The sequence below is a fragment of the Fundulus heteroclitus genome, unplaced genomic scaffold (assembly GCF_011125445.2).
Source record: "Fundulus heteroclitus isolate FHET01 unplaced genomic scaffold, MU-UCD_Fhet_4.1 scaffold_56, whole genome shotgun sequence".
In the NCBI taxonomy this organism is placed as follows: domain Eukaryota; kingdom Metazoa; phylum Chordata; class Actinopteri; order Cyprinodontiformes; family Fundulidae; genus Fundulus; species Fundulus heteroclitus.
The window spans coordinates 159,723-187,722 of record NW_023396989.1 but is presented as its reverse complement, the minus strand read 5'-3'; the positions used below and the strand labels follow the sequence as shown (position 1 = coordinate 187,722).

At 42.5% G+C, this 28,000-nt stretch overlaps 1 protein-coding gene across 5 annotated transcripts; it reads left to right on the top strand.

Moving 5' to 3' along the window:
• Nucleotides 1-27,778, top strand: LOC105924921 (cadherin-7). 5 transcript variants are annotated; one of them, XM_036133045.1, is made up of 12 exons: nucleotides 1-358; nucleotides 461-703; nucleotides 4,594-4,888; nucleotides 9,443-9,562; nucleotides 23,233-23,400; nucleotides 23,477-23,664; nucleotides 23,865-24,118; nucleotides 24,289-24,425; nucleotides 24,508-24,629; nucleotides 24,748-24,865; nucleotides 25,997-26,239; nucleotides 26,372-27,778. In XM_036133045.1, exons 2-12 carry the CDS (start codon nucleotides 479-481, stop codon nucleotides 26,899-26,901), a joined length of 2,400 nt encoding a protein of 799 aa, XP_035988938.1. In that variant the 5' UTR covers nucleotides 1-358; nucleotides 461-478; the 3' UTR covers nucleotides 26,902-27,778. The 5 variants fall into 5 exon arrangements, with proteins under 5 accessions (XP_035988938.1, XP_035988939.1, XP_035988937.1 ...); XM_036133046.1 differs by having other exon boundaries at nucleotides 1-703; nucleotides 23,528-23,664; XM_036133044.1 differs by having other exon boundaries at nucleotides 1-703.
• The last annotated feature ends 222 nt before the right edge of the window (nucleotides 27,779-28,000 follow it).

Below are 28,000 nucleotides of genomic sequence, written 5' to 3'. Positions count from 1 at the left end.
TGTGCGTGTGTGTGTGTGTGTTGTTGTGTGTGTGTCACTCGTCACTCTGAGCGTTAACTGGAGCAGATTTAATGGGATGAGCTGCAGATTTTTCCTCAGATTAACGTAATTCCAGCTGTGAACAGAAGTGGGAAGTGGACGCTCGTAACGACCCGGTTCTGTTAGAACCAGTGGGAAGTGGACGCTCGTAACGACCCGGTTCTGTCAGAACCAGTGGGAAGTGGACGCTCGTAACGACCCGGTTCTGTTAGAACCAGCTCGGCTGGCCTGAAGCAGGAACCTGTGGAGATGGAGGGATTTTGAGACTTTCCTGTTTGCTGCCTGAAAGGTTCTTGAGAAGCTGACCCAGCAGAACCGGGTCAGTGCAACGCTGCGTTCTTGTGTGTTCTGCAGCATGTGACGGGCCGGTCGGGTCCTGCTGGACAGATGGACTGATGTCAGATGGTTTTCTGGCTTGAAGACTTTCAGGTTTCTAGAGATGAAGAGTCTGTGTCTTCTCAGCGTCCTCGCCCTGCTGGTCCTGTCCCTGTGGGCGGAGCCAGGATCCCTGATGCTGAACTCTGTGGTTCTCCGTGAACCAAGAACAGGGAGACCAGGAGGACAGGTTCTGCCGCCCCCCAGGAGGAGGAGGAGGAGCTGGGTATGGAACCAGTTCTTTGTTCTGGAGGAGGACCCTGGAGACCAGCCTGTGTATGTGGGCAAGGTAAGACCAGGAGGTTCTGAGGAGGTTCTGAGGAGGTTCTGAGGAGGTTCTGAGGACAACAGGAAAGCTAGAGCAGCAAATCATTCTGATCCAGACGCACCAAAGTGGAGAAGTCCTTCTCAGATGTCGCTTCTCCTGCGTTCCATATCTACACACAAAATCTTCTAAGCTGTTTGGTTGTGATTCAGATTTTCACATTCTTTGCTCTTTTCTCATAATGAGAACCAGCGGCAGCTTTATTAGCTGGTATGTGAACGCGTAGGAGAACTTTGACTCACCAGGTGAGGACTGACAGGAATAACTGATGAAGGGTAGAAAACCCTGAGGGTTCCACATGGTTCCTACCAGCTGCTCTGAAATGGATCAGGAACCATTCAGGGTCTGGTAGCTTGGATCATCTTTAGCTCTTTATTGTTTTAGGATTATTCTGGAATTAGTCCCGTTCTAGGTTCCGTCTCTCTTTCTATTCCCTGTTCTCTGTGTTCCACTCCTCCTGGTGTTATTTAACTTTCTCTGTTATTTCTGTGCATTTAGGATCTAGTGAGGGAATGTCTTAGTTCCTCCTGTGTTCTGTTTTCTTTGTAACTCTGCTGCAGCTTCATGTTGTTCACCTGTTGCTTGTCTTACTCACCTTCATTCTCTCCTATTTGAACCACCACTTCCTCTCTTTCATTGTTAAATACTTTGTTGTATTTTCTGTCTCCTCCCATTGGCCCCATGCGTTGGCAAACTTTGTACGTTCTGTTAATTTTATTGAAACTAGATATCTCCTCATCATGCAGCACCATAACTGCTGTTTGTTTTGTTCTGACGGCTGCAGAACAAAGAACGTAGCCTCTGAGAAACAGGCAGTCAGTGATTTAGTGACTGCTTCTGATTTGATCCATGTTCTTGGTGCTGGTCTGGACTCTGGCAGCGCTGCAGCCGCTGAGCCATTGATTTACAGAGACCAGAGAACTTGTCACATGTAACAACTTACCCCAAAATTATCATTTTGGGATAAGTTGTTACATGTGACAAGTTGCCCCAAAATGACCATGTTTGCTAATGCTAGCTTTTTTTGCTAATGCTACATTTAAGACTAATCTTAAAACTTTCCTTTGTGACAAAGCTTCTAGTCAGAGTGGCTCATGTTACCCTGAGCTACCTCTATAGTTATGCTGCTATAGGCTTAGGCTGCTGGAGGACATCAGCGTCTATTTCTCTCTCTCTGCTGGGTTCTCCTACTGCTCTCCAATCTGCATTGTTTGTTGTCATTTCAGCTTTTAACTTTTTGTTCTCTGTCATTTTTCTCTTCATAGAAGGTACACCTGGTCTGGCGTTCTGTTAGCTGTGACATCATCAGGGGAGGCAGATCATCCTCTATTACTATCTAACATAGAAAGTACTCCTGGGTCAATGTGAGCTTCTGTGCTTTCTGTGTCTCTGCTCTGTCTTCTCTAACATAGAAAGTACTCCTGGGTCAATGTGAGCTTCTGTGCTTTCTGTGTCTCTGCTCTGTCTTCTCTAACATAGAAAGTACTCCTGGGTCAATGTGAGCTTCTGAGCTTTCTGTGTCTCTGCTCTGTCTTCTCTAAGCCCCAGTGGGTGGAGGCAGATGAGCGTTCACACTGAGCCTGGTTCTGGTTCTGCTGGAGGTTCTCCTCCCTGTTAAAGGGTAGTTTTCCTCTCCACTGTCGCTTCATGCATGCTCAGTATGAGGGATTGCTGCAAAGCCATCAACAATGCAGACGACTCTTCCTGTGACTCTACGGTTCTCCAGGAGTGAATGCTGCTTGGAGAGACTTTGAAGCAATCAACTGGTTCCCTTATATTGGACATTTTTGACCAATCTGTATAATCTGATTGATTCTGACTTTGTAGTGCCTCGAGATGACATGTTTCATGAATTGGCGCTATATAAAGCAAATTTAATTGAATTGAATAGCTCTATCTTAATGTTAGGCTTAATCAGAACAATGACTGAGGTATGACCGGATGCCTTAATATCTACTTTAACAAGTCCATAACTGCTAGAATTTTTATCTGAATTAAGGTAATTTAAAAAATATAGAGTTAATATTTTAAATTTTTTAATTTTTGGTAGTGGAAAATGGTCAATTGGTGCTCATTTCAACTTACAATGTCTTGTCCTCTTCTCACTCAGTCCGTGAGACCTGACCATGCAAAGGAAGAAAACTAGTATTCCACTTTTTGGTTGCACCCTCTGATGGAGAAGATAATTGTAATGTGACAACTAGCCCCGGTCTCCCCTACTGCCACGGGGATAGAGTGCCTCATATATTTCCTATTTGTCATACAAAAGATGCCAATTAAAAAGTGAAACTGTTCCCTGTCTGGACTAGAAAAGCATCTATAGCGGCTTTCACGGGAGTTCCTCAGTGCTTCCTCTCTCCTCGATGGAAATTTTTGATTATATTTTTACTAAACAAGTGTTACAATCGCCCGTATTGAATAGCCTATAGATGGAGATTCTTATTCATAAGGAAACTGAGATCCAATCTAACCAATAGCTAGATAAGCTGCATTGCCCATCTTTCCTAAGTCTGTTTTAGAAAGTACAATTTTTTGCTCATTTGCTGAAAAAAACAATCCAGAAAGCTGGTCCTGTGCTGAGGATCCACTACCTGAACCGCTGAGCTGATGGTCCAGAATAAAATGCTGCATAAGCTGCTGAAGATGATGGATAAGAGCAAGGGACTTCTTCATGTTCTTTAAGATGATTGCTCCAGAAGATCGTTCCTGCCAGCAGCTCACGTTCTTCTACTATATTTTCAATTGATTTTTTTATATATTTAAATTTCCCTTAAGGTACTAAGAATTTTCCATATTAATTTTGGATTTAAATGTTGCAGATTTGTGGTTATTTCCCATATGTATATGAGACCAAGTGGTTAATATTTTATTGAAGTGTTACACTATTTACTATAAACAACTGCTTATACCAAATCCCCACAAGGTGACGTTATACTACTGGTAGGGATGTTGCTGCTTCAAAAAACAAATTTTAATCATTCAGCTGATTAAAAATAAGTTCACGTGTAAGTTGCACGTGTTTACCTTCACTATGGAGAAGATAAAGGCTGGACTGAATGAGAAAAGACATTCTCTGATATTAACAGTCAGTTGATTAGACGGAGGGAGGGGGGGGGGTGTCAGCTTGTCATATTAATTATTTTTGCTTCTGAACGTGACGTCACTCAGAAACGGGCGCCGCTGCTTAATCAAAGTGCCGCAGCACTTAAAGCATAAATCAAAATAAATCAAAACATAATCCTTCTGCTTAGTTTTCCCCATACTCATGCTATGTTACATTTTTACATTTCATAATCTTTGTTGTCACATTTAACAGCAACAGGTTTTCATCTCAACCTTCATCCCCCCCCCAAACAATATAACACACAATAATGTAATAAAGCTCACGTCTTTACCATAAACTATCATGTTGCAATGTAAAAAGGTCCTCTTTCTATTTAAAAGACATCTCTACGCTTCATTTTTCTTCAGGCTTGCATTATGTTACGCGTACATCTAGGCTTTTATTTTTAAAAATTTTCCTGCACTTCCGGGCCAGCCGTGAAATCGTCTTCGTCTTTCAATCTGAAGAAGAAAATGGAAAAAGGAATTGGCGAAATCGAAAAACGAGCCGTTTTTTTCATTAAGTTTTTCTGGTTTTTCGTTTTTAAATTGTGTTGACAAGAAAGGAAAAACCGCTTTGTTTTTCATTTTTACGTTTTTGATTTAAAACGGAAAAACGGAAGTAGTTTCCGTTTTTCCATTTTGGTTTTCCGAAAAAAAAACAACGAATTGCCTGAAGGTACACGGACCCTGCTGGTCTCACCAGTTTCCTGTTCTTGTTTCAATGCTTTCTTCTTCTGTGGTCCCTGCAGCTCCACTCTGACATGGATAAAGGGGACGGTCAGGTGACGTACTACCTGAGTGGTGAAGGAGCCATGTCCACCTTCACCATCGATGCGCTAACAGGAGACATCCACGCCATCAGGAGGCTGGACCGGGAACAGCAGGCCTACTACACCCTGACAGCCCAGGTCCGAGACCGGAACACCCACCTGCTGCTGGAACCCGAGTCCCAGTTCATCATCAAGGTCCAGGACATCAACGACAACGCACCCAGGTTCCTTAACGGGCCGTACTCGGCCAGAGTTCCTGAGAGGTCCCCTGTAGGTGGGTCTGGACTTGGTTCCTGCTGTTAGATTTACTGACACCATTTGGAAAGAGCATAACCAGAACAAAAAGTGAAACACAAACCGGACCAGATCTAAATAAACCAACAGAACCTCAACTAGTTTAAGGAACCTTGATAAGACCCTGAATTTCCTGCAACAGCATTTCTGATTGATCAGTTAAAGCTCATTAGAAACCCAACAACCTTCCCCAGCTGTGACCCAAGGAGAGATGCTCTTATTGTGAAAGTGTTATAGTTCTGTTCTACACAATCATTGTGTAGAGATGTTTGAAACTCCAAATATCCAGATACTTAAAGAGGCGTGGTCACGTACTCTGACTTGCTGCACCGTCACTGTAAGGCGTTACAGGACCGTCCACAGGCTCTCACAGTGAATTTCTCCAATGTGAGATCAATAAAGCCTGTCTTATCTTATCTTATCTTATCTTATCTCATCTTATCTTATCTTATCTTATCTCATCTTATCTTATCTCATCAGTGGCCATGTCACCGGCCTCTATCTTGCTTTCTGATAGCTGGGTGGCACTGCTGGCTGATGGCACAACAAGGTTTTTGGCTGCTGATCACGCCTGGAGCATCAGGATGAACGCTTGGTCAATATTGTTTATTTGAAGAGCAATACGTTTTTGTGTTTTATACATATATAAATAAAGCTAATAAGCCGCAGTTCCACTGGCCGGCGTGTCTTTGCCCGCCCTACTCCACTCCTCCCGCAGGGATTACTTTCTCCTGCTGTAGTGATTCTGCCGGCCTAAAGCCTGGAAGAGGGACGCGCCTCCTGGGCAATTAGCCCCTGAGCCCTCCGTCCTCGTCCCCAAGCCCCCAGAAATCTGTGAGAAATGGTAACTTATCTCACTACACATGAAACATAAAGAAAAAACATAAACAATGTCTTGGATATTTATAAGGAGTAATCCAGCGGGATAAATATCTGGCTCACATATCTAACCATAAAACCAAGCCTGTCTGAAGTCGGCTTTGTGTGTTGGAGAGAGTTGCTGCAGCTCCAGCTCCAGACCGGCAGCAGGGAAAGCTCCATGAGGGTGGATGGATGGATGGATGGACACCTCAGAATCAGTTTTCAATGAGAAACTAGAAAAATTTGCATTTCCTGCGAAAATGCACTGTGAATGCAGTAAGCTGAATGATTAAGTAAAAGATGCAGAAGTTCTTTGAAGAAGAGAAAAAACAGTTGAAAAGCATTGAAGAAGTTGAAAAAGTTGAAGAATTTGAAAAAGTTGAAGAATTTGAACATGAAAGAACAATAGCTGAATGATTAGAAGAAGAAATAAACTGAGGGAATGGCACCAAACATTTCCTAACTCATTCTAAACACTGAATCGTTTAACAAAGCAGAAGTAGAATTTCAAACTTGAATATACTGTAGCCATATGTGGGAGTGTAAGGGGTTTCGCCCCCCATTGAAAAGCATTGGATGTTTGACACCTCATAGCTTGGAGATGCTTTATGCGACGTAGGCCAAATTTCTTGTGGAGCTTTCTCTCTAAAGGAAGTACAGACTCTGCGAAGCAGAAGTTTGTACGAGCTTCCTAGAGCTACTTCCGGTTAGCAACATGCTAACAGTTAGCCGCTAACATGGTTGTGTTCAGTATCACCGAGTGTCAAACTATAAACTAGTGCCTCAAAAAGGGGTGCCAATACTTAATGTCACCAAACGTGACCAAAGTTCATGGGTCACATTGGCCTCCTTTAGCAACTCAGCCTCACCACATCTGGGCCCAGAACTAAACATTTCACCAAAATGACGTGTAGCACCATTTCCCACATGTGGGTGGTGCTGTATTGGCCAATTGGGTCGTGTCTGGTTATCATGCCAGGTCCTGTTGGAAGCAAAGGCCCAATAGGAAAGCATGTGAAATCTAAAATGGGCCAGAAAAGTGACACATAGCTGATAATCACATGAACATTTTAAAATGTTAAGAGGAAGTGACTGTGCGAATTTCAGATTCCTACATTAATCACAGCCACTGCAGTGGGTGTCGAAAGTTGCCATTTTATCCCAATGGAGCCTGTCCCTCTGGTCAGCAGAGTTCCGTCGTCATGGAAACTCACTCACACCTGCAGCGGGCGAGTCTACAGAAGTGCAGAAACTTTGCTCAGACTCTGCCTCATTGAAATAGAATGGAATACTTTGCCTCAAACAACGGTCCATATCTCCTGATCCGTAAATGGTAGAGACGTAATCTTTTCTGCGTTTATTTCGTAACGGATAGGAGAACAAGACGAACTATCAGTTTTTGCTGGAAATATTTTAATAAAGGCGTAAAAAATTATGATCTAAAGGGGATTTTTAAGGAATTTCAAAAATCCTCTAAAAACGGTCCCGAACAAATTGCTCTAGCTGAAAAATTATAGGAGATATCAAAATAATTCTTTCACTGTGAGTATCAGCAGGCTTTTGAGGACTATGTTGCTCATTTTTATGTTTGTACAAAAATCAGTGTAGGCACAGCGACGATGTAAAATAGTGGATCATGTGGAAATATGCAGCTCTAAAGCATTTTCAGGATTTTGCACATTTGCTACTCCCGAACAAATTGCTCCTGTGGCAAGACCGTAACAGTTATCCAAAAAACTCCTTTTTTGTGAGTGCCAGAAGGGTTGGGACATTCATGTGTGAAAGTCTCATGCCTGTACATCAAACGGTTTAGGAGTAGCGACAATGCGAAAACGTGTGATGTTTTGGATTTTCAGACGTCATTTTTCAAAACCGCTCCGTAGGAAATGAATGGGGGAGGTTTCGGGTTTGTGTCGCTCTGAGGTGATTTGTGAAAAATCTATAAATGCTACACCAATGAGGGTTACATTTTCTGAATCCAGACAAAAATCCCTATGTTTTGATAAATAATTTATGTAGATAGGTTGAAAATTGAACGAGTGAGAAGAAGTTGTTCGGAGAAGAAGAAATTGTTGAATTTCTAGAGTGCGCACTCTATAACTGCCTCCTTGACGACCATAGCAACGCATGTTATTTGCTGAATTTCTTGAAAAGCCAAAATTATTTTAAGGAGGTACTATATGAAAATGGTAAAAGATATGAAAAAGCTGAAATGTACCATAATAGCTGAAAGATATCACTACATTTTAAAAGTTGATTGGCGTTTCTAGCTAAAAGTAGGCTGAAGCAGTAAGCTATCAAAAAGCAGCTGAAATGAGCGGAATTTTAGTGAATTACATTCATTTCCTATGGGAGAAAAAAAGCTGAAAATTTGCAGAAAAAGCTGAATATTTTAAAAAGTTGAAGAGTTAAAAGTACAAAAAGACATAGCCATCCATTCCAGAAGAAGCTGAATAGTTTAAAAGTTGAATGGTTGAAATCGGACAAAAACTGTAGGAGGAGAAGTGAATCAAACTTTAAACAGTAAAAATGCGTAAGAGGATCTCAATAACTGTGAATGATAGATAGATAGATAGATAGATAGATAGATAGATAGATAGATAGATAGATAGATAGATAGATAGATAGATAGATAGATAGATAGATAGATTAACTTTATTGTCCCAAAGGGAAATTCGATTTGGGTTACAGACTCTGGCTGCTACATAGTCCAAACTATGTGTCACACTGCATTCACACATAACACTACTATAAAAATTCCATTATAAGACAATAAATAGATACATAAAGGAGCATGTTACATTATATTCACAATAAAAATTTGAAAGAAGAGAAAAAAAAAATAATAATGATGATGATAAATAAATAAACATGTATAAAAACCGTTCTTTAAAAAAATTCTGTTTTAAGAGATACTGAAAAAATAAATAAATAAATAAAATAGCATGTGTCAGTTTAAATGTTGAATACTGTTGCCTATTCCACAATTTACTGCTTAATGCTATTTGTTGCTTTAATGGAAAGCGGAACAAATGAGTTCTTATAGCGGATTAATCTACAGGCAGGGACTCTAAGACGTCGACCTGATGGAAGGAACTGATATTCTGAATAAAGAATATGAGTGGGGTCTGACATGATTTTCTGGGCCTGTCTGGTTATTGTATCATTGGAGATGGTCTGAAGTGAGGGGTGTTGCTTGACTCCCATCAACTTCATTGCTCTTTGGGTCAGACAGGTAAGTCTGAATGCCTACTGCATTCACAGTAATGATCTGAAACTTTTCGTTTTTTTACCCTTCAGGCGTGGTTCATGGTTTTAAAATAATAAAATTATATGTTGATTTGATCTCTTCTGTTCAAAGTGCTCCTCAATATTAATGTAGCTCTTCTTCCTCTGAGAAAACCTTCACATTTCTCCTGGCCCCTCGGCCAATCACCGAAGAGAGGCCGTTCCCTCAGAACTCCTCTGGAGTCGTAACGGTTTGGCCTTCTAGACCCAGCTGGCCCTGAAACTGCTCCTGAAACACGGTGAGAGCCGGTGGAACTGGGCTTATACAGGACTGGGCCCCTTTAAGGTTTTCTTCTGGAGGTCGCAGTCCTTTGAGTGGCCTCTGGGTATCGCTCTGTGTGCCAGCTTCAGAACTTCAGAACTTCAGACGTGTGATCTTCCACAGGAACATCCGTGGTCACGGTGGCGGCGACAGATGCTGACGATCCAACTTATGGAAACTCGGCCCGGCTGGTTTACACCATTCTGCAGGGTCTGCCCTATTTCTCTGTGGACCCAAAGACAGGTGAGAGCATCTTTGGTTCTGACCAGTTGTCTGGTTCTGACCCGTTGTCTGGTTCTGACCGTCTGCATAGATGTCCCTCTAAAAGTCATTAGCGTGTGAAAGAACCAGCAGCATGTTTGTGAACATGGATGAACTGGGCGGTAAGACGCCTTCACATGCGGTGCCCCCCCACTCAGAATATATATAAGCGACGCATCAGTCACTGTCCACGGCAATGACCCTACTGGGGTGTAGATTGGTAACCTGACTCTAGCCAGATTGATGTCGCTCCGCCTAGCTTCACTCACATCCATCTGGGACCTCTCCCATAGAAAGTGATTTCTCCAACCCATTTTATTGTCCAGCCAATCAGGACGCAGGACTGGAGTTTCATAGATGTGACGTAGTGGAGACGCGACCATGACGTGAGACTGTTTTGATAGCAATGGCGGCTCGTCGAGGAAGCAAGCGTTAACATTGATGCTGCTATTTCTTCCATGTTGTCCAATCTACCTAATATTGTTTCATTAAAGAACATCAGAGAACGCCTCTGAAGGCTTTTGTTGGTGGAAACCATGTTTTCGCCCTACTCCCGACCGCATTTGGCAAGTTTTGTTTTCCGGGGCGCGCCCGTGGCGGAGCGGTTAGCGTGAACCATGTTAGGAGGCCTTTAGTCCTCAACGCGGTCGGCCCGGGATCGACTCCGACCCGCGGCGCTTTGCCACCTGTCTTCCCCCCTCTTCCTGTCAGCTCACTGTCAATAAAACGCCTCTAGAGCCGCAAACACATAAAAAAAAGTTTTGTTTTTTCCAGCGTCAAGGGTTAGCTTCGGTGTGAGTGGTTGAAATAGCATGTCGATAAAGATGACAGACAAGTGGCTTATCCAATCATATGCAAGGATTTTTGATAAGGCCCAGCCTTCAATAAAGGACATTCCTATGGAGAGGTCCCAGATGGATGAGTGGAGCTAGGCGGAGCGACATACAGCTGGCTAGAGTCAGGTTAATAGATTGGTATGAAGAGTGGGTGGAAGGTTACACGTTGGAGTAAAATCAGAGAAAGTAAGTCAGATATCTATAAATACAAACAGAAATCAACTGTAAGTCTTCGTATGATCAGTTTTCATAATAAGGTTCAGAGTGAATTCACAGGAGTTCTGCTCTGGTTCTGCTGTGAAACCGAGGAAAGTTTCACTCCGGAGACATGATGGAAGTAAAAACACATAACAGTAACATTATCAATATCAGGCATTTTAACACATTTCCATCCCACAGTCCCACTCTGTGCCAGCTCCATTACATGAGCTTTGTCCCTAGCATCGCTTAGGGCTAAATTCAAAATTTCCTGTGAAATGATTCCTCCATCTCTCCAGCTTTAGTGAGGGTAAAATTGGCAGCATGTTTGCCGAGAGAAAATGTGAGCTGAGCATAATCAGGTTTTCCAATTTCAGTCATTTTATTGTCAGGTAAATAAAAAATGTAGTCCTGTATTCTGATGAAGTGAACTGAGATAAACTCAGTTAATCTCTGTAGTCAGATTAAGATTCACAGGACCAAAGGTTGACTAGAATGTCCGGAAGTTACATGAAGTTGTAACATTTTGTAGAATAAAGACCTGGTGTTCAAGCCAAACACCGAATATGTTTAAAAAATAGTTATTGTAAAGATTGTAGTAGTTGACAGAGAGGAGGATGACGAGGCAAGCTGACAGCAACAGACTTGGTGGTAGAAACAGCTTCACCAGACGTTGATAGCTAAGAAAGGACAGGCTGGTGGCTCACCAGAGCTGGAAAAACAAGCAGCAGAACCTCACAGGAACAGAGCGGAGCAACGAGCACGAGACACTGGACTGACCAACAGACAGGGCAGTTTCCTGCAGTTTCTGAGAGGGAATGGCTGTGAGAGGCAGGATTAGATAGCTGCATTGATTCCCCAAACTGTGAGTTGGTTCCACAGGAGAGGAGCCTGATAGCTAAAGGATCTGCCTCCCATTCTACTTTTAGAGACTCTAGGAACCACCAGCAGACCTGCAGTCTGAGAGCGAAGTGCTCTGTTAGGAACATACGGGGTAATCAGAGCTCTGATATATGATGGAGCTTGATTATTAAGGGCTTTATACGTTAGAAGGAGAATTTTAAATTCTATTCTTGATTTAACAGGAAGCCAATGAAGGGAAGCTAAAATTGGAGAAATATGATCCCTCTTGTTGATTTTCATCAGAACTCTTGCTGCAGCATTTTGAATCAGCTGAAGACTTTGAACTGCATTTTGTGGACTTCCTGATAGTAAAGAATTACAATAGTCCAGCCTTGAAGTAACAAATGCATGGACTAATTTTTCAGCATCACTCCTGGACAGAATGTTTCTAATTTTGGCGATATTCCTGAGGTGAAAAAAGGAAACTCTGGAAACCTGTTTAATATGGGATTTAAATGACATGTCTTGGTCAAAAATAACACCAAGATTTTTTACTTTATTACCAGAGGCCAAGTTAATGCCATCCAGATTAAGTGATTGGTTAAGAAGTTTATTTTTTGAGGACTTTGGCCCAAAGATTAAAACTTCTGTCTTGTCAGAATGTAAATGCAGGAAATTTAAAGTCAGCCAGCTTTTGATGTCATCAAGACATGACTGCAGTCGAAGTAACTGATTGGATTCATCAGGATTTATGGATAAATATAGCTGAGTGTCATCAGCATAACAGTGGAAATTAATCCCATGCTGTCTGATAATTTTGCCAATCGGAAGCATATATATAGTAAAGAGAATTGGTCCAAGGACTGAACCCTGTGGTACTCCACAGGTGACCCTAGAGTTTGAGGAAGATTTATTATTAACATGAACAAACTGGAATCTGTCCGACAGATAAGATTTAAACCAGCCTAATGCTTTCCCCTTAATCCCTACAGTATGTTCAAGTCTTTGTAGGAGAATATTGTGATCAACTGTATCAAATGCAGCACTGAGATCTAACAGGACAAGTATAGACACAAGTCCATTATCTGAGGCCATGAGAATATCATTAGTGACCTTCACCAGAGCTGTTTCAGTGCTATGATGAGCTCTGAAGCCTGACTGAAACTCCTCAAGTAGGTCATTACTTTGTAAATGTTCACAAAATTGATTAGCAACTAATTTCTCAAGAAGTTTAGATAAGAAGATTAGATATAGGTCTGTAGTTTACTAACTCATCTTGATCAAGAGAGAGTTTCTTAAGTAAAGGTTTAATAACAGCTACTTTAAAAGCCTGTGGTACATATCCATTTACTAAGGATAGATTAATCATGTCTAAAATAGGACCACTGATCAGAGGGAATACCTCCTTAAACAACTTGGTTGGGATTGGGTCTAACATACAGGTAGAAGGTTTAGATGAAGCTAAAATTTTAGATAGCTCAGAAAGCTCTACTGCTTCTAAACAGTTCAGACACTGCGCAGGTTCTAAAGATTCCTCCAATGCTGCCTCACTTACTGAGGACGAGATAATTATGTTTGGGAGGATGGCAATTATTTTATTTTTAATGAAATCAATTTTATTTATGAAGAATCCCATAAAACCATTACTACTAAGAGCTAAGGGAATGGATGGATCAACGGAGCTGTGGCTCTGGGTAAGTTTGGCAACTGTACTAAAGAGATATATAGGATTATTTTTATTCTCCTCAATTATTGATGAAAAATATGCTGCTCTAACTCTGCGAAGGGTCTTGTTATACAACAATAGTCTGTCCCTCCAGATTAGGTAGGATTCCTCTTGGTGTGTAGAGCACCATTTTCTCTCCAATTTCCTAACATTGTGCTTCAAGGAACGCAGCTCTGAATTAAACCAAGGAGCCAGCTTCCTGTGAATAATCACCTTCTTTTTCAAGGGAGCTACATTATCTAATGCAGAACGCAATGAGGAAGTCACACCGTTAGTAAAGACATCTATTTGTGAATTGGAAGAAACAACATTGCTGCCATCTACAGGGCATTTCTGCAATACTGAGGATATTAAAAGGGGGACAGACTCTTTAAAGTTTGATGCAGCATTTTCCAATAAAGATCTACTATAATGGAACCCTCTTTTGGAGGTGGAGAACTCCGTTAGATTAAACTCAAATGTTATTAGAAAATTATCAGATAGGACAGGGTTGTGAGAGAATACTGTTAATTCTTCACAATCAATGCCATATGTCAGCACAAGGTCTAAAGTATGAAGCCAAGAGTGAGTCGGTTTATGCACATTTTGAGCAAATCTAGGATAGTTTTAAAGGCTACACTAAGGTTATCACATTCAGTGTCAACATTGATGTTAAAATCATCCACTATAATAACCAGACCTCTCAACTTTTATCAAAAGTTAAGAGTGAGATTATGCTAATTTGGGGGCGGGGCTTGTTTGGGGGCGGGGCTAACCGAAACCTGGAAGAGCCGGTGGAGTCAACTCCATCTCATTTTTATCCCACCAGACAATGAAGTAGACACGTATTACTTGTTTTAAAAAGAGAAAGAGACGTATTAATACTTTATTGTTCAGTTAATGGATTAAGACATAAAAAAATACACAATTGTTCAAATAATACTGAATAAAATTAAGTAGTTTTAAGTTATTGACCGAATTATTACACTGTTACACATTCATCTATGGGTTGTTTATCATTGTAAATCTATAACCTGATTGGTGATTCAGGCTGAGTTTCTTCAAGCCTTTATGGTCAACAATTTCCCCTTTAGCAGCAACACTGAAGCACACAGAGGTTCCCGCTGAGTCTTTATGCACGATCCAGCTGCTGATGTCTCCCTCCTTTCAGCTCAATGCACTTCTAGACTGTTACAGTTTATAACATTCTCATCACCTTTCACAGCGACAGGTTTCTCAGTCAGTCGCCGCGCTGATCAGTCAAATCTCTATTGCTCTCGTCAGTGCGCTCTGGGCGGTGCGGTGGGCGGATTTTACCCCCGTGCGCTGCGTGCGACGGATAAACAGCGGGGAAAATGCATAATTACTGTAAAGGGCTCCTATAAAGGGAACAGGGGTACTGACAGGTCTGAGATGAAGCCCCTGATGTTACAAGTTCTTTAAAATGACCCTTAAAAGTGCGCACCTGAATTAAAGCGCGAGGCAGCAGCCCACCGAAGCGCCACTGATTCTACGTTGTTAAAAATAAAATAGTATGAAAAACAGCTACTAACTCTCCTATTGACTTTAACTGGCACACGTTGCTACCGATGTGAGGACATTAAACGTAGTGATTCACGTTTTGAATGGTGAACAGTGATAAAAGCACCTGCTCCGAGGAAAAGGAGGGGGGAGCAAGCGCTGAGGCACAGAAATACGGTGCATGTAGTTAAAAAATGCAGAATTAATAAAAACAAAACTTATAAACAGACCAATTGGCGTTTTAAACTGCATCTGGTTAGCAGAAATGTTTTATGACCCAGAGTGCAGCCATGACTGGTTCTGAATGAACCGTCATCTGGCAGCAGCTCCCCCCCGCCCCCTCCCCTCCTGTGTACGCGGTACAGGACCTTACCGGCTCACTTTCACCACTGTTAAGACTAAAATTATTCATAACTCTGATCACTCTTCCTGCTGCTCTGTTAACATGAACTGCAGCAGGAATTACTGATGGCCACAAGCTGTGAAAGAAGCCGAAACAGCTCAGCAGAAGGAGGAGTTTTGTCGTCCGCAGCCCAGATGGGCTTTGTGATTTTTATGTGTGAGAAATTCCATGTTTGCGTGTGAAATGTCATGTGTTGCGTGTGAGCGTGTGAAGTTAGTGAAATGCGTGTGTCACACGGTCAATGCGTGAGAGTTGAGAGCTATGATAATGACCTTGTCAGTGTTTATCACCAATTCAGATAAGAAGTCTGACAACTGATCCAGAAACTGAGAGTAAGGGCCTGGTGGACGATACAAAACAACAAACAGAAGAGGTTTGTTCCTGGTCTGGACCCTGGGTTGTCAGAATTTTGTCAGAAAAGCTTTGTTTGCAACTACAGCAATCAACTGGGGTAGAAAACTTTAAAGTAATTGTACATGGCTAGGTCCTTTTAGATTACCCATCTGAATGAACTTAAACTTAATTTTGACTTCTATAGTCCTATCAGGTTTTAAATCCTCATTGAAATAAAGTTTCTCATAACCTTATAAACATAGCCCAAAACACATTAGCATGTAGCTTAAAACATGTCCTTTATGTAGCTTAGGGGCCTGTTAGCGCTAGCTTTCAGTTTTAGCTTTAAGCACCAACACATATATTCCAGACCTCTCAACTCTCACGCATTGACCGTGTGACACACGCATTTCACTAACTTCACATGCTCACACGCAACACATGACATTTCACACGCAAACATGGAATTTCTCACGCATAAAAATCCCAACGCCCATCTGGGCAGCGGACGATAAAAACTCCGCCTTCTGCTGAGATGTTTCGGCTTCTTTCACAACTTGTGGCCATCAGTAATTCCTGCTGCAGTTCATGTTAACAGAGCAGCAGGAAGAGCGATCAGAGTTATGAATAATTTTTGTCTTAACAGTGGTGAAAGTGAGCCGGTAAGGTCCTGTACCGCGTACACAGGAGGGGAGGGGGCGGGGGAGAGCTGCTGCCAGATGACCGGTTCATTCAGAACCAGTCATGGTATGGAGACAAATTTCTGCCAAAACGTTGCACACAAAAAAAGTTTTGCACACAAACAAAACTTGTTTGCACACAAAAAGATTTGTTTCACACAAAAAAAATGTTTTGCAAACTGTTCGCCAACCTTGCACTCAAAATATCATTTATAAGTTTTCCTCGAGCACAAAACGGTCTCTGCTCGCACAAAACAGCCTCTGCTCGAGTACGAAACAATCCCACTACCGCTGCGGTAAATTTGTGCCAAAAGTCACGTGATGCATTGAGTTGTTGTTGTTGTTCAGACTTCCCGACAGCAGGGGGCGCACCCGAAAGAAACTGAAACGCGCCGGTTTGGCTAAAGAAGAAAAACGTGACATCACAGCTAACAGCATCAGCACCCCACAGGTAACTTTCAAAGCTTTCCCGGTGAAAAAGTAATAGCTCACTGATAGATCATGTAAGATTTCAGTTAAAGGCCCTGCTATGTTACAGTAAGGGACCATGTTACTTTTTAGAGCAAATAACATGAAAGCTTGCCTTAGGTTGAACGCCATGCTAAAACAACTTTTGCTTTGTAATGCAGCCACTGTGGTTGGCTTCTGCTTTTACAGTGCTGTGTCAAATAAATAGTACCTGAGTGGATACCCAGATAAATGCATTGTTAACAGATTATCATGTGGTTTTTGTGTTGTTTTCAAATGACTGTCTATTGTTCTTATTGGTGTAAATCTAAATTGGTGTTTGGATTTGGTAATTTATCCTAAAACTGTCAAACCAATGCATGTATGCTTATGTGCAAAACGAATTCTTAATGAATTTAAAATAATTGCAACGAGTGGATATTGATTATATGTAAATTGGTAAGGAAATTAATTAAAAATTGCGTTTTCTAACATAAATATGAATGTTACAAGTAAAGCATATAGCAGCAGATCTAGATCATATCTCACTACCTTTCTAACTCCTTAATTTCTTCAAAGTAAAAATGAGGTCATCTGTGCCCAATTGCAAATATGTGTTGTGCACTTAATAAAATTGGTTTGGCCATGGCAAAAACCACAGCTGGAATTAGCCACATGAGCAGATATTTTCTTGAAAAGTTTGTTTTCATCGAAGTGGTGATTTTTTTCTTTAACAGTATTATCCTTTACATAACAATAACACATATCTGTTTTCCAGCACCCACTGATGAGGTGAAGGCCATCAAAGTTCTGGGATGGATGGAAGGCTCCTACATAAACTCTGGTAGTCTACCAGGTCGACTTCCATCACGAGACTACCAAGACTTGAACAATTCAGGATTTGATGGAATCTTTAAACACATGAGGAGTTGGGCTTGTTAAAAAATAACTTAATATGTAACCGTTTTAGTTCCCAGTATTAACTACTTTGATCAGTAACTGTTGCAGCATGTCCTTCATAGCTCTTAGTGGAGCCGTTTAGGCTAAAAAAAAAAAAAGGTTAGGAAAAAAAAGGCCAGGTTTGAGATTGTTCTAAATTTCCTGACAGTCTTACATGCAGAAATTGTTTTTCATAGTCCTGTTTTTGGCTTCATCCATTTCATCAGCCAGTTTTTTTAATACAGCCCGTTTTATTGTTAATATATGGATTGTTTACTGGGAAAAACCTGGAGAATTAATGGAGTTCTTTCAGTCTTAATTTCAACAATAAAAGCAATCCTTGTGAAAAAGGTGTATTCACTTTGATTAATATTGGTAAGAATTGGAAATGAAGAGTTTATCAAAGGGTATGTTTTTATTATGCAATGTGGAAAATAAAGGACTGTTTAATTGTCTCACAATGTTTGCATCCTCAGTTTTAGTAAAAAAAAGGGGTCATGTGCCCCTTTTTTTCAATAACCTCAGCATTTTCAAAAGGTTTATACAGTACCTTACACATTTACTATCACAATCCTAGCAATTCTACATTTTTATTCAGTGAATACACTAACTTAGTTACATTTCCCTGGCTAGATTTTATTACTTGAAAACCTTTTGCAACAATGGTAACCAAAATAAGATTAAACTCGTAAAGTGTTGGTCATACTGGACAGTAGCAACATTTATTTATATATATATATATATATATATATATATATATATATATATATATATATATATATATATATATATATCTGAACCGTGTGATTCAGAATGTCCCAGTGCATCCATTGCTGCCCTCAGTGCTACCAGTTGTTCGGGGCTCAACACATTGCCAGTTTCAGGAATAGTGACCCCACAGTGTGGGTCATCCAGCAGTCCACTGTTGTCCCAGTCAATATGAGACAGGCAGAGTCCCTGCAAGAAAGATGGAGATATATAGAGAATAAAAAAGAGGCCATGATTCTGTTGCTACAACTTACTGAATATAATTTAATTCATGGAGCTAAGGATTGAAAAAAAGACTCCAAAATCCATTAATTATTTTAATAATAAACACATTTCAAAGAAAACAGTTTCAATGCCACCTCTCTGATGTTTTCGATGTTTTGTTGTATTGGAATGATCAGATAAATTAATTTCTGGTTTGAAATATATGCATTGTGAGAAACTGTATAATAGCACGCACAAAAAAAATCCATCTTACCTCTGTGATTTCTGGTTCTACCACAGCATGCTGGATGCTTCCCATCTCCCATAAGTGTCAGATTCCTCTCAGTTCTGAGTGAATGGTCATCTCAGCCACTGCTGATGGTGTGAAAACTTAGTTGTAGTCTTGGGATAAATAAATAGTGACAACAGAAGTTATCCAACATGTTTGACAGCTCAAGCAAACTGTTGTCCTCTCCTGAGTGCAGCACATTGTTGTATATGTTTGTTCCTGCGCACCACACGTCTCTCCAAACACGTTGAATTCTGAAAGGAGAGTTAAATCATGGTTTAAATACGTTATTTTTCAAAAGTCCGTTACACAGCATTTTTAGATCAGAGATAAAACTAAACAGTGCCTTTAACTGAAATCTTACATGATCTATCAGTGAGCTATTACTTTTTCACCGGGAAAGCTTTGAAAGTTACCTGTGGGGTGCTGATGCTGTTAGCTGTGATATCACGTTTTTCTTCTTCAGCCAAACCGGCGCGTTTCAGTTTCTTTCGGGTGCGCCCCCTGCTGTCGGGAAGTCTGAACAACAACAACAACTCAATGCATCACGTGACTTTTGGCACAAATTTACCGCAGCGGTAGTGGGATTGTTTCGTACTCGAGCAGAGGCTGCTTTGTGCGAGCAGAGACCGTTTTGTGCTCGAGGAAAACTTATAAATGATATTTTGAGTGCAAGGTTGGCGAACAGTTTGCAAAACAATTTTTTTTGTGTGAAACAAATCTTTTTGTGTGCAAAACAAGTTTTATTTGTGTGCAAAACTTTTTTTTGTGTGCAACGTTTTGGCAGAAATTTGTCTCCATATCATGGCTGCATACTGGATAATAAAACAGTTCTGCTAACCAGATGCAGTTTAAAACGCCACTTGGTCTGTTTATAAGTTTCGTTTTTATTAATTCTGCATTTTCAACTACATGCACCGTATTTCTGTGCCTCAGCGCTTGTTCCCCCCCCCCCCTCCTTTCCCTCGGAGCAGGTGCTTTTATCACCATTCACCATTCAAAACGTGAATCACTACGTTTAATTCCCTCACATCGGTAGCAACGTGTGCCAGTTAAAGTCAATAGGAGAGTTAGTAGCTGTATTTCATACTATTTTATTTTTAACAACATAGAATCAGTGGCGCTTCGGTGGGCGTGCTGCCTCACGCTTTAATTCAGGTGCGCACTTTTAAGGGTCATTTTAAAGAACTTGTAACATCAGGGGCTTCATCTCAGACCTGTCAGTACCTCTGTTCCCTTTATAGGAGCCCTTTACAGTAATTATGCATTTTCCCCGCTGTTTATCCCTCGCACGCAGCGCACGGGGGTAAAATCCGCCCACCTCACCGCCCAGAGCGCACTGACGAGAGCAATAGAGATTTGACTGATCAGCGCGGCGACTGACTGAGAAACCTGTCGCTGTGAAAGGTGATGAGAATGTTATAAACTGTAACAGTCTAGAAGTGCATTGAGCTGAGAGGAGGGAGACATCAGCAGCTGGATCGTGCGTAAAGACGCAGCGGGAACCTCTGTGTGCTTCAGTGTTGCTGCTGAGGGGAAATTGTTGACCATAAAGGCTTAATGAAACTCAGCCTGATTCACCAATCAGGTTATTCAATTTTCAATTCAATTTTATTTATATAGCGCCAAATCATGAAACATGTCATCTCAAGGCACTTTACAAAGTCAAGTTCAATCATATTATACAGATTGGGTCAGATTATACAGATTGGTCAAAAATGTCCTATATAAGGAAACCAGTTGATTGCATCAAAGTCTCTCCAAGCAGCAGTCACTCCTGGGGAACCGTAGAGCCACAGGGAGAGTCGTCTGCATTGTACATGGCTTTGCTGCAATCCCTCATATAGATCTACAATGATAAACAAACCCATAGATGAATGTGTAACAGTGTAATAATTCGGTCAATAACTTAAAACTACTTAATTTTATCCAGTATTATTTAAACAATTGTGTGTTTTTTATGTTTTAATCCATTAACTGAACAATAAAGTATTAATACGTCTCTTTCTCTTTTTAAAACAAGTAATACGTGTCTACTTCATTGTCTGGTGGGATAAAAATGAGATGGAGTTGACTCCACCGGCTCTTCCGGGGTCCGGTTAACCCCGCCCCCAAACAAGCCCCGCCCCCAAATTAGCATAATCTCACTCTTAACTTTTGATAAAAGTTGAGAGGTCTGCGTATATTTATTTAAAAACCTTTAACAAACTGTTGCTAACAGGTAGGATACTGAAGCCACTAGCACATCAGACTCATTAGAACAAGTTTTCAGACCAATGGTTTTTAGTTGGTACTGAACCTGTTTGACAGTGAAGAGCTGCTGTACCAGCAGACGTTATTTTTTTTTTTTTTGCACTACTGTTCAACCATTTGCACTTTAGCCTCATAACCACAGCTGGCATTATTGTCAAAAAGACCCACAGCAGCCTCATCGTCAGCGTACTTAGAGTTTAACGTTGCTATCCTCTATCTGCAGCACATTTTTTCTTTTGGGTTTTTTATGTGTTTTTTTAATACATTATAATGTATAAGTGATACATTATATTGTTTCAATTAAGAATTTATATTTTAACCCCCCATCCCATGAACATGTTGGACATCAATCCAGTAGGAGTAGATAATTGAAGGTAATACCCCATCCCATATGAATAACATGACCTGGTCTGCCTACTTCCACTTAGAAGCATCAACCACAGTGGCAGCTGGTGACAAAAGATCTTGGTGGGGCTGGCCAATAGATTTCATCTGCCTAACCCAGTACATGCATTTAAATTAAAAGTCGGAAAATTACTAAGATTCCACAATAAGCATTTAATTAATAATAAAAAAAAAAAACGTTCACAAAGGATTATTTTGGTGTTTTTGTCTTATTAATCCTTTTCACAGACTCATGCCAGAGGGTTTGTATACATTGTACATGTACGTATATTATTATGAAACAAACGTTTACGTCTTAACTTAAATATATATCCTAATTTTTTATTTCTATAATGATTTAAGTAGAACAATGACTAGTGCAAAATTAAGTTGTATTTACAGGAAATTAAGTGTAGACTGCACATTCTGTCGTGGTATGACGGCTCCCCCAGTCCATTGGGAGTGTCTGCCTGCATCTTTTCATTGAAATTATCCATTTCTTTCTTCTTTCTTCTTCCTTCTTTCTTCGGTAAACTAAAGAAACGTACATCCAACGATTTGGAATGCCTCTGTGTGCAACCGGGAGCACAACTAGTCGTAGTCATTGTTTAGATTCCAAAAATAAACTAAAAGTACGCTCTAAATCACCCGTTTAGTCACGGTGGTAAGTGAGAACAGAATTGTTTCTGCCGACTACCGTGACCCGGATGTAGCGCTGACGTCACACGTGAAGTGCCCCTATCACTGTGCAGCCCCCCCCCCCCCCCATAACTATCAGGCCTCCTGCATATTCCCACCCCCTCCCGTGCTCTTAGATCCACATGTGCTTTACACCTGTCTGTCTCTTCCGCCCGTCTCACCACCATGGGGGCAGAGCATTCAGCTGCTCTGCCCCCCCACACCAGATTTCTTTAAACATGCAAATAAATATCCCCATTCTACCCGATCAAAAGCTTTTTCCGCGTCCAGCGCAATCATCACTTCAGGTACCGCGCTGGACACAGGAGAGCTGACAGATATTTGTGAAGTAAAGAACTTTATATCCATGTGGGCCTGGTGCCTTGCTTTTATTGCTGTAAAGATTTCTTTACCGTTTAGTGGAAAGAGTTTTTTTAAGGTTAATACATAATTCTGGATCTGTTCATGTTTCATGAGTGACTTCGTTCCCTCTCATGGTTCAACCATGTCTATGTTAGGGATTATGGGATTACAGAGACTAGACTGTGAAAGGTAGTTACCATGGAAATGACAGATAAACGGACTCTGGAGGCTCAGAGTCTGACATACTTACATTGGACAGAATGACTGATTAGGGGATGATGTGTCAGCTAGGACACGTCTGCATTATATTATGATCTTCTCCACCAGTGTGATGAAGGGAACACCGATATCATGATGGACACGCCCTGAATGGGTTAGGGGGGACACCATGGGTCCTGCTTAATGTCACTCTTCATTTAACTGAATGGGTTAGGGTTAGGGTCTCTGCCCGTCACGTTGTTGTGGATGAGAGTCCAGCACCGAAGCTGTAAACATCCCTCTGCCTTTTAGATTAAATGTTAAAATGTAGTTTTGGTTTCAAGAGTCTTTTTATTACTACAATAGAAACACCACATTATTTAGGAAAAGAACCTGGGGAGGCCGCAGCCTGGTCAATTCTTTACATCTACAAGTCCATCTTGGAATTTATAATTCACTCTGGGTCCATCTTGCGACTTAAAGTAAAGTTCTCATGTTTTTACGTGTTGCTCTGCATGTTTTCTGAAAACGTGGTTAATGTGAAAACCTTCCACCTCCATCCGTCGTTGGTACACCTTTAACTCTGTAGATCTCCTTCCCTCTCCTCCAGGAGTTGTGCGGACTGCTCTGCCTGATATGGACCGGGAGATCCGTGATCGGTACCAGTTGGTCATCCAGGCAAAAGACATGATGGGTCAGCGGGGGGGTCTGTCAGGAACCACAGTGGTTACTGTGACACTGACTGATGTCAACGACAACCCGCCTCGATTCCCTCGCAGTGAGTATGACCTCTGGCCTTAATGACACCCCAGAGCCGACAACGAGACAATCTGTGAGATGTCTGCGGTCCGCAGGGAGTTACCAGTTCACCGTCCTGGAGTCAGTCCTGGTCTCATCTGTTGTAGCCAGGATTAAAGCTGTGGATCTGGATCTGGGTCCAAATGCTGAAGTGGTCTACCGTATTCTGGATGGAGATGGACTGGGAACCTTCAGGATCACCACTGATCCAAACACCCAGGAAGGTCTGGTCACTCTGCTGAAGGTACTGGTTGGCGGTGACGGGAACTTTTTAGTGCTAACTGGTTTGTCCCTGGGAGCAACATAAACCTTTTTGTCTAAAATTATGATTTCACTCTTGGGTTTTCTGATATGGAGTCACGTTTGAAGCTCTGAACTCTGATGCTCATCTGCAGTTTTGTTTCATCTTGATGATTCTGGCTCTGACTGTTTTCCTTCTCACAGAATCTGAACTTTGAAAATAAATCCAGCTACACCTTGAAGATCGAAGCCTCTAATCGACACGTGGACACTCGTTTCCTGTTGGTGGGGCCATTCAGCGACGTGACAATGGTCAGACTGCTGGTGGAAGATGAGGACGAACCTCCTGTCTTCTCCTCCTCTCTCAGTCACATGGTGGTTTCTGAGGGGGCTCCGGTTGGAACCAGTGTGGGGTCAGTTTCAGCTCATGACCCAGATGGCTCCAACAGTCCAATCAGGTGAAACAACGACTTGGAAACAGCGTGTGGGACCACCATTGGTCCATGAACCGACCCCTCAGCTGTCCAGTTGGGGTTGGGGGCTTATCTGAGTTCAGAGTATAGAAGTAGAACCTAAAAACTCAGCTGAGAACATTTCACCAAGCAACCCTCTGTTTCTCTGTCTCCAGGTACGCTGTAGACAGGAAGTCAGATAAAGAGCATTTCTTTGACATTGACAGCAGCTCAGGTACCATCAGAATCAGCAGATGTCTGGACCGAGAACTCAGAGTTATGCATAACATCACAGTCCTTGGAACTGAGACCTGTAGGTTGCATGACCAGGTGTGTTGTATTGTTATTAGCTGATGTGTGACAGGAAATTGACAACAGCTGTATTTTTCTTTCAGTGGATCCATCCCAAGTTGGCACAGCGGTGGTTTTGATTTCTGTAACAGATGTTAATGATAATGCTCCTAGGTTTGCTAGTGAATACTGGACTTCCGTCTGTGAGAACGTGAAGCCTGGACAGGTAAAGAACACCTTTGGGTTCCACAGTCAGGCTAGCTATGAACAACAACAACAACGGCTCATGTGTGTGTTGGTTGTTCTTTGAGGAGACACCTGACCTCAGGCATTTCCTTCTTCAGATCATCCAGACTCTGAGTGCTGTGGATCCAGATGATCCAGAGAACGGACATCACTTCCTCTTCTTTCTGACTAGAGAGTCTGCTGTGAACCAAAGCTTTACCCTGAGAGACAACAGAGGTACACTCCACCTGGTTGTCACTCTATTAAAGATGTTTGTATGAATGTTTGACCCGCAGCAAAACAAGTCTACTACAGAGTGTTAGTAACGTAGCCTTAGGAACCTTAGGAACCTTAGGAACCTTACAACATTGGGGCCAGTGGTGCTGCATTCGTTTTAGGGTGGGGGGGGGGAGGCCTGAAGGAACTCAGCCGTAGTGACAAACGTCACCATAGACCTCCGCTGATAAATGAATCCGCAGGTTAAGGATCATCAGTGATGTTTTCTCTGACTCTGCAGTTTGCCCATTCGCCTTATAGCAGGAGGAGGACACAACTTCTACTCTTAGAAACACGGTGGCAGTTCATTCCTAGCAGAGGAGCGCGTTTGCTCAGATACTACGCATTGACCTGTCCTCTGCCTTTAACATGATGAATGGGGGGGGGGGATCCAGTGGTCCAGAGACTTCTTGATTGCCCAGCCCCATAGGGTCCACAGATCAGTATCTGATGAAGTCATTGTCAAACGGGTGCACCACAGGGATGTGTGTTTCACCCAGGTTATTTCCTCTGAACATAAACGCCCTGCAGAGGAGGATAGCAGTGATAAAGTGCGCCGACCATGTGGCTGCTGTGGGTCTTTTTGACAATAAGGCCAGCTGTGGTTATTAGGCTCAGGTGCACAGGTTGAACAGTGGTGCGAGCACCAAAGAGCTCATTGTAGGTAGATCTGGTTCTGTTCAGTTCTTGTCCATTTCAGACCAGCAGATGGATTTGTTCAGGTCTTCCAGTACTTTGGTACGCACATTGACGACAGGTTCAAGTTTTCATTTAATGCGGATGAGATTTGTAAGAATGCCTAGATCTAAGCTAAAGTTTTAGTTAGCAGCAAGCTAGCTTGCTAACTGGATATTTAGGTCCGAGCTAAATATTTAGCTAGCAAGCTAAACATTTAGTGAGAAAGATCATAGATAGAGAGGAGAGAGTCGTCAGTCAGCCTCTCAGCATAGTTGGGTCCGCCCTGCCAGATGTGGGCCCAGGCACAGCTGTAAAGTGGGGGCCAACGCCCCCCCGCCCCGGCGCTATGGGTAGGGGAGTAGTGGAGGTTAAAGCCAGTCTGGTTCCTCCCGCTGACTCTTCCTCTGCTCACAGACAACACCGCCTCAGTCCTGACCCTGCAGTCCGGTCTCCTGCGGCGGGATCGGTCCGTCCACCTTCTTCCCGTGGTGATCGCTGATGGCGGCAGTCCGTCTCTCAGCAGCACCAACACGCTGACCATCACCGTCTGTCACTGTGGTGTCCATGGCAACCAGCTGTGCGGTCAGGAAGCGCCGTGGCGTGGTGGAGTGGGGACCGCCACCGCCGCCGTCCTGACCTGTGTGCTGACATTCCTGGGTATGTGGTGACGCCACGGGATCAAAATCAGATGTAGGATAAAGACCTGCAGACCTGTTTATGTTCTTGTTGCCACTGACGAGAACATGTTCTGAGAACCTTCTCTCTGTTACCCCTGATCTTTCTCCTCAGGTGTAGCGATGGTATCTGCCGTCGTCAGATCCAGGAGGATGGAGCCTCAGACCACTGAATACGAGCAGGACATCCAGGAGAACATCGTCTGTTATGATGATGAGGGTGGAGGAGAGGAGGACACCATCGCCTTTGACATGTCCGCCTTGAGACACCTGAACCACATGAACCCGCCCGCTGGGTGTGGCACCACTGAGCCGCAGACGGTGACCCAGAAGACCAGACTGCTGCAGGAGTTCATCAGAAAGCGGCTCCAGGAGGTGGAGGTGGATCTGACAGCACCATCCCTCGACTCCCTGGAGACCTACGCCTTTGAGGGGAGCGGCTCTGCGGCCCCGTCGCTCAGCTCCTTCAGCTCCTGCAGCTCCTCAGAGTCTGAGCAGAACTTCAGCTTTCTGAGGGCGTGGGGGCCGAGCTTCAGGAAGCTGGCCGACCTGTACGGACCCCGCCTGGGGGGCGGGGGGGCCGATTGGACGGCAGGTGGAGGATGTGTTGTCAGCACCACGTCAAAGTGTGAAGGGAAAACATGACATTCTGTGATGCTGGAGACATAAAAATGGAAAATGTTCTTTAAAAGTTGTTACAGCATTCCCTGATCATGCTCTGCTAAAAAGAAACTTCTCCTAAATCAGACGGACAACACACAGTTTGTCCATTAATTGTTGACGTTGTGTGGCTGCCTGAGAGCAGAGTTACAGGGAAAGGGGGGGGGGGGGTCTTCATCTGGTCTGCAGAGGTCCGCTCAGACCGAGCCAGCACCCGCCTGTAACTTTGTTTTAGCCCCACATTCTACTTTTCTAGGGACACAGTAGATGACACTGTGAATCATAAAGAAAATATTATTAAGTAATTATTATCATTTACTAAGCAAATTCAGCTTTCTTCAGACAGAATAAGATGGATAGAAGAGGAGAGAGAATCTTCTCAGATCTTCAAGCCTCTGATGGAGATAACTGAGAACGGTCCTCCGTCTCCAGCAGCCGGGATGCTGAGCAGTCTAGTCTTCAGCTCCTACTGCAGATAAACTGTTTAAAGAACATTAGAACTGCTCCAGAACCCATCAGACCTGTCATCACCCCCCACTGATCATGGCATCTCTCTGTTTCATCATCTCAAACAATGATTAAAATTGTTGTGACTGTTTATACTTTTCTGTCATATTTATATTGCAGCCTGCTTTGATTGTTTAGAGTATTCACCAATATAATTGGTATAGTCTATTTTAACTTGTATTGTGTGCTAATAATAATCTTCTTGTTTGCTTTTAGTGAGACATATTTCCATCCCGACAACAGATAAAAACGAGCCTTTTGGCTAATCCTGATGCATTTACAGCAACATGAATGAATCTACATTGTACCTGCCGGATAAATGAACAAAATAATAAAAACGCCATAAAGGTCTTCTTCTGAAAGGCTCAACAGGGTCCAGGTGTGTTTGTTGAAGACGCTGGGCCTGTGGGTTGGGTCTGGGTTCTGCATCGATGGGACACATCTGTAGAGTCAGGCTGCTGTTCCCAGTGGATCCGAGGCGTTGTGACCCGTATAAAGATGGTTCTGATGAATGGCTGGCTGCTTCTGAACAAGTCTTTTGGGTCAGGACTCTTCATCCAGAGCAGAGGTACGTCAG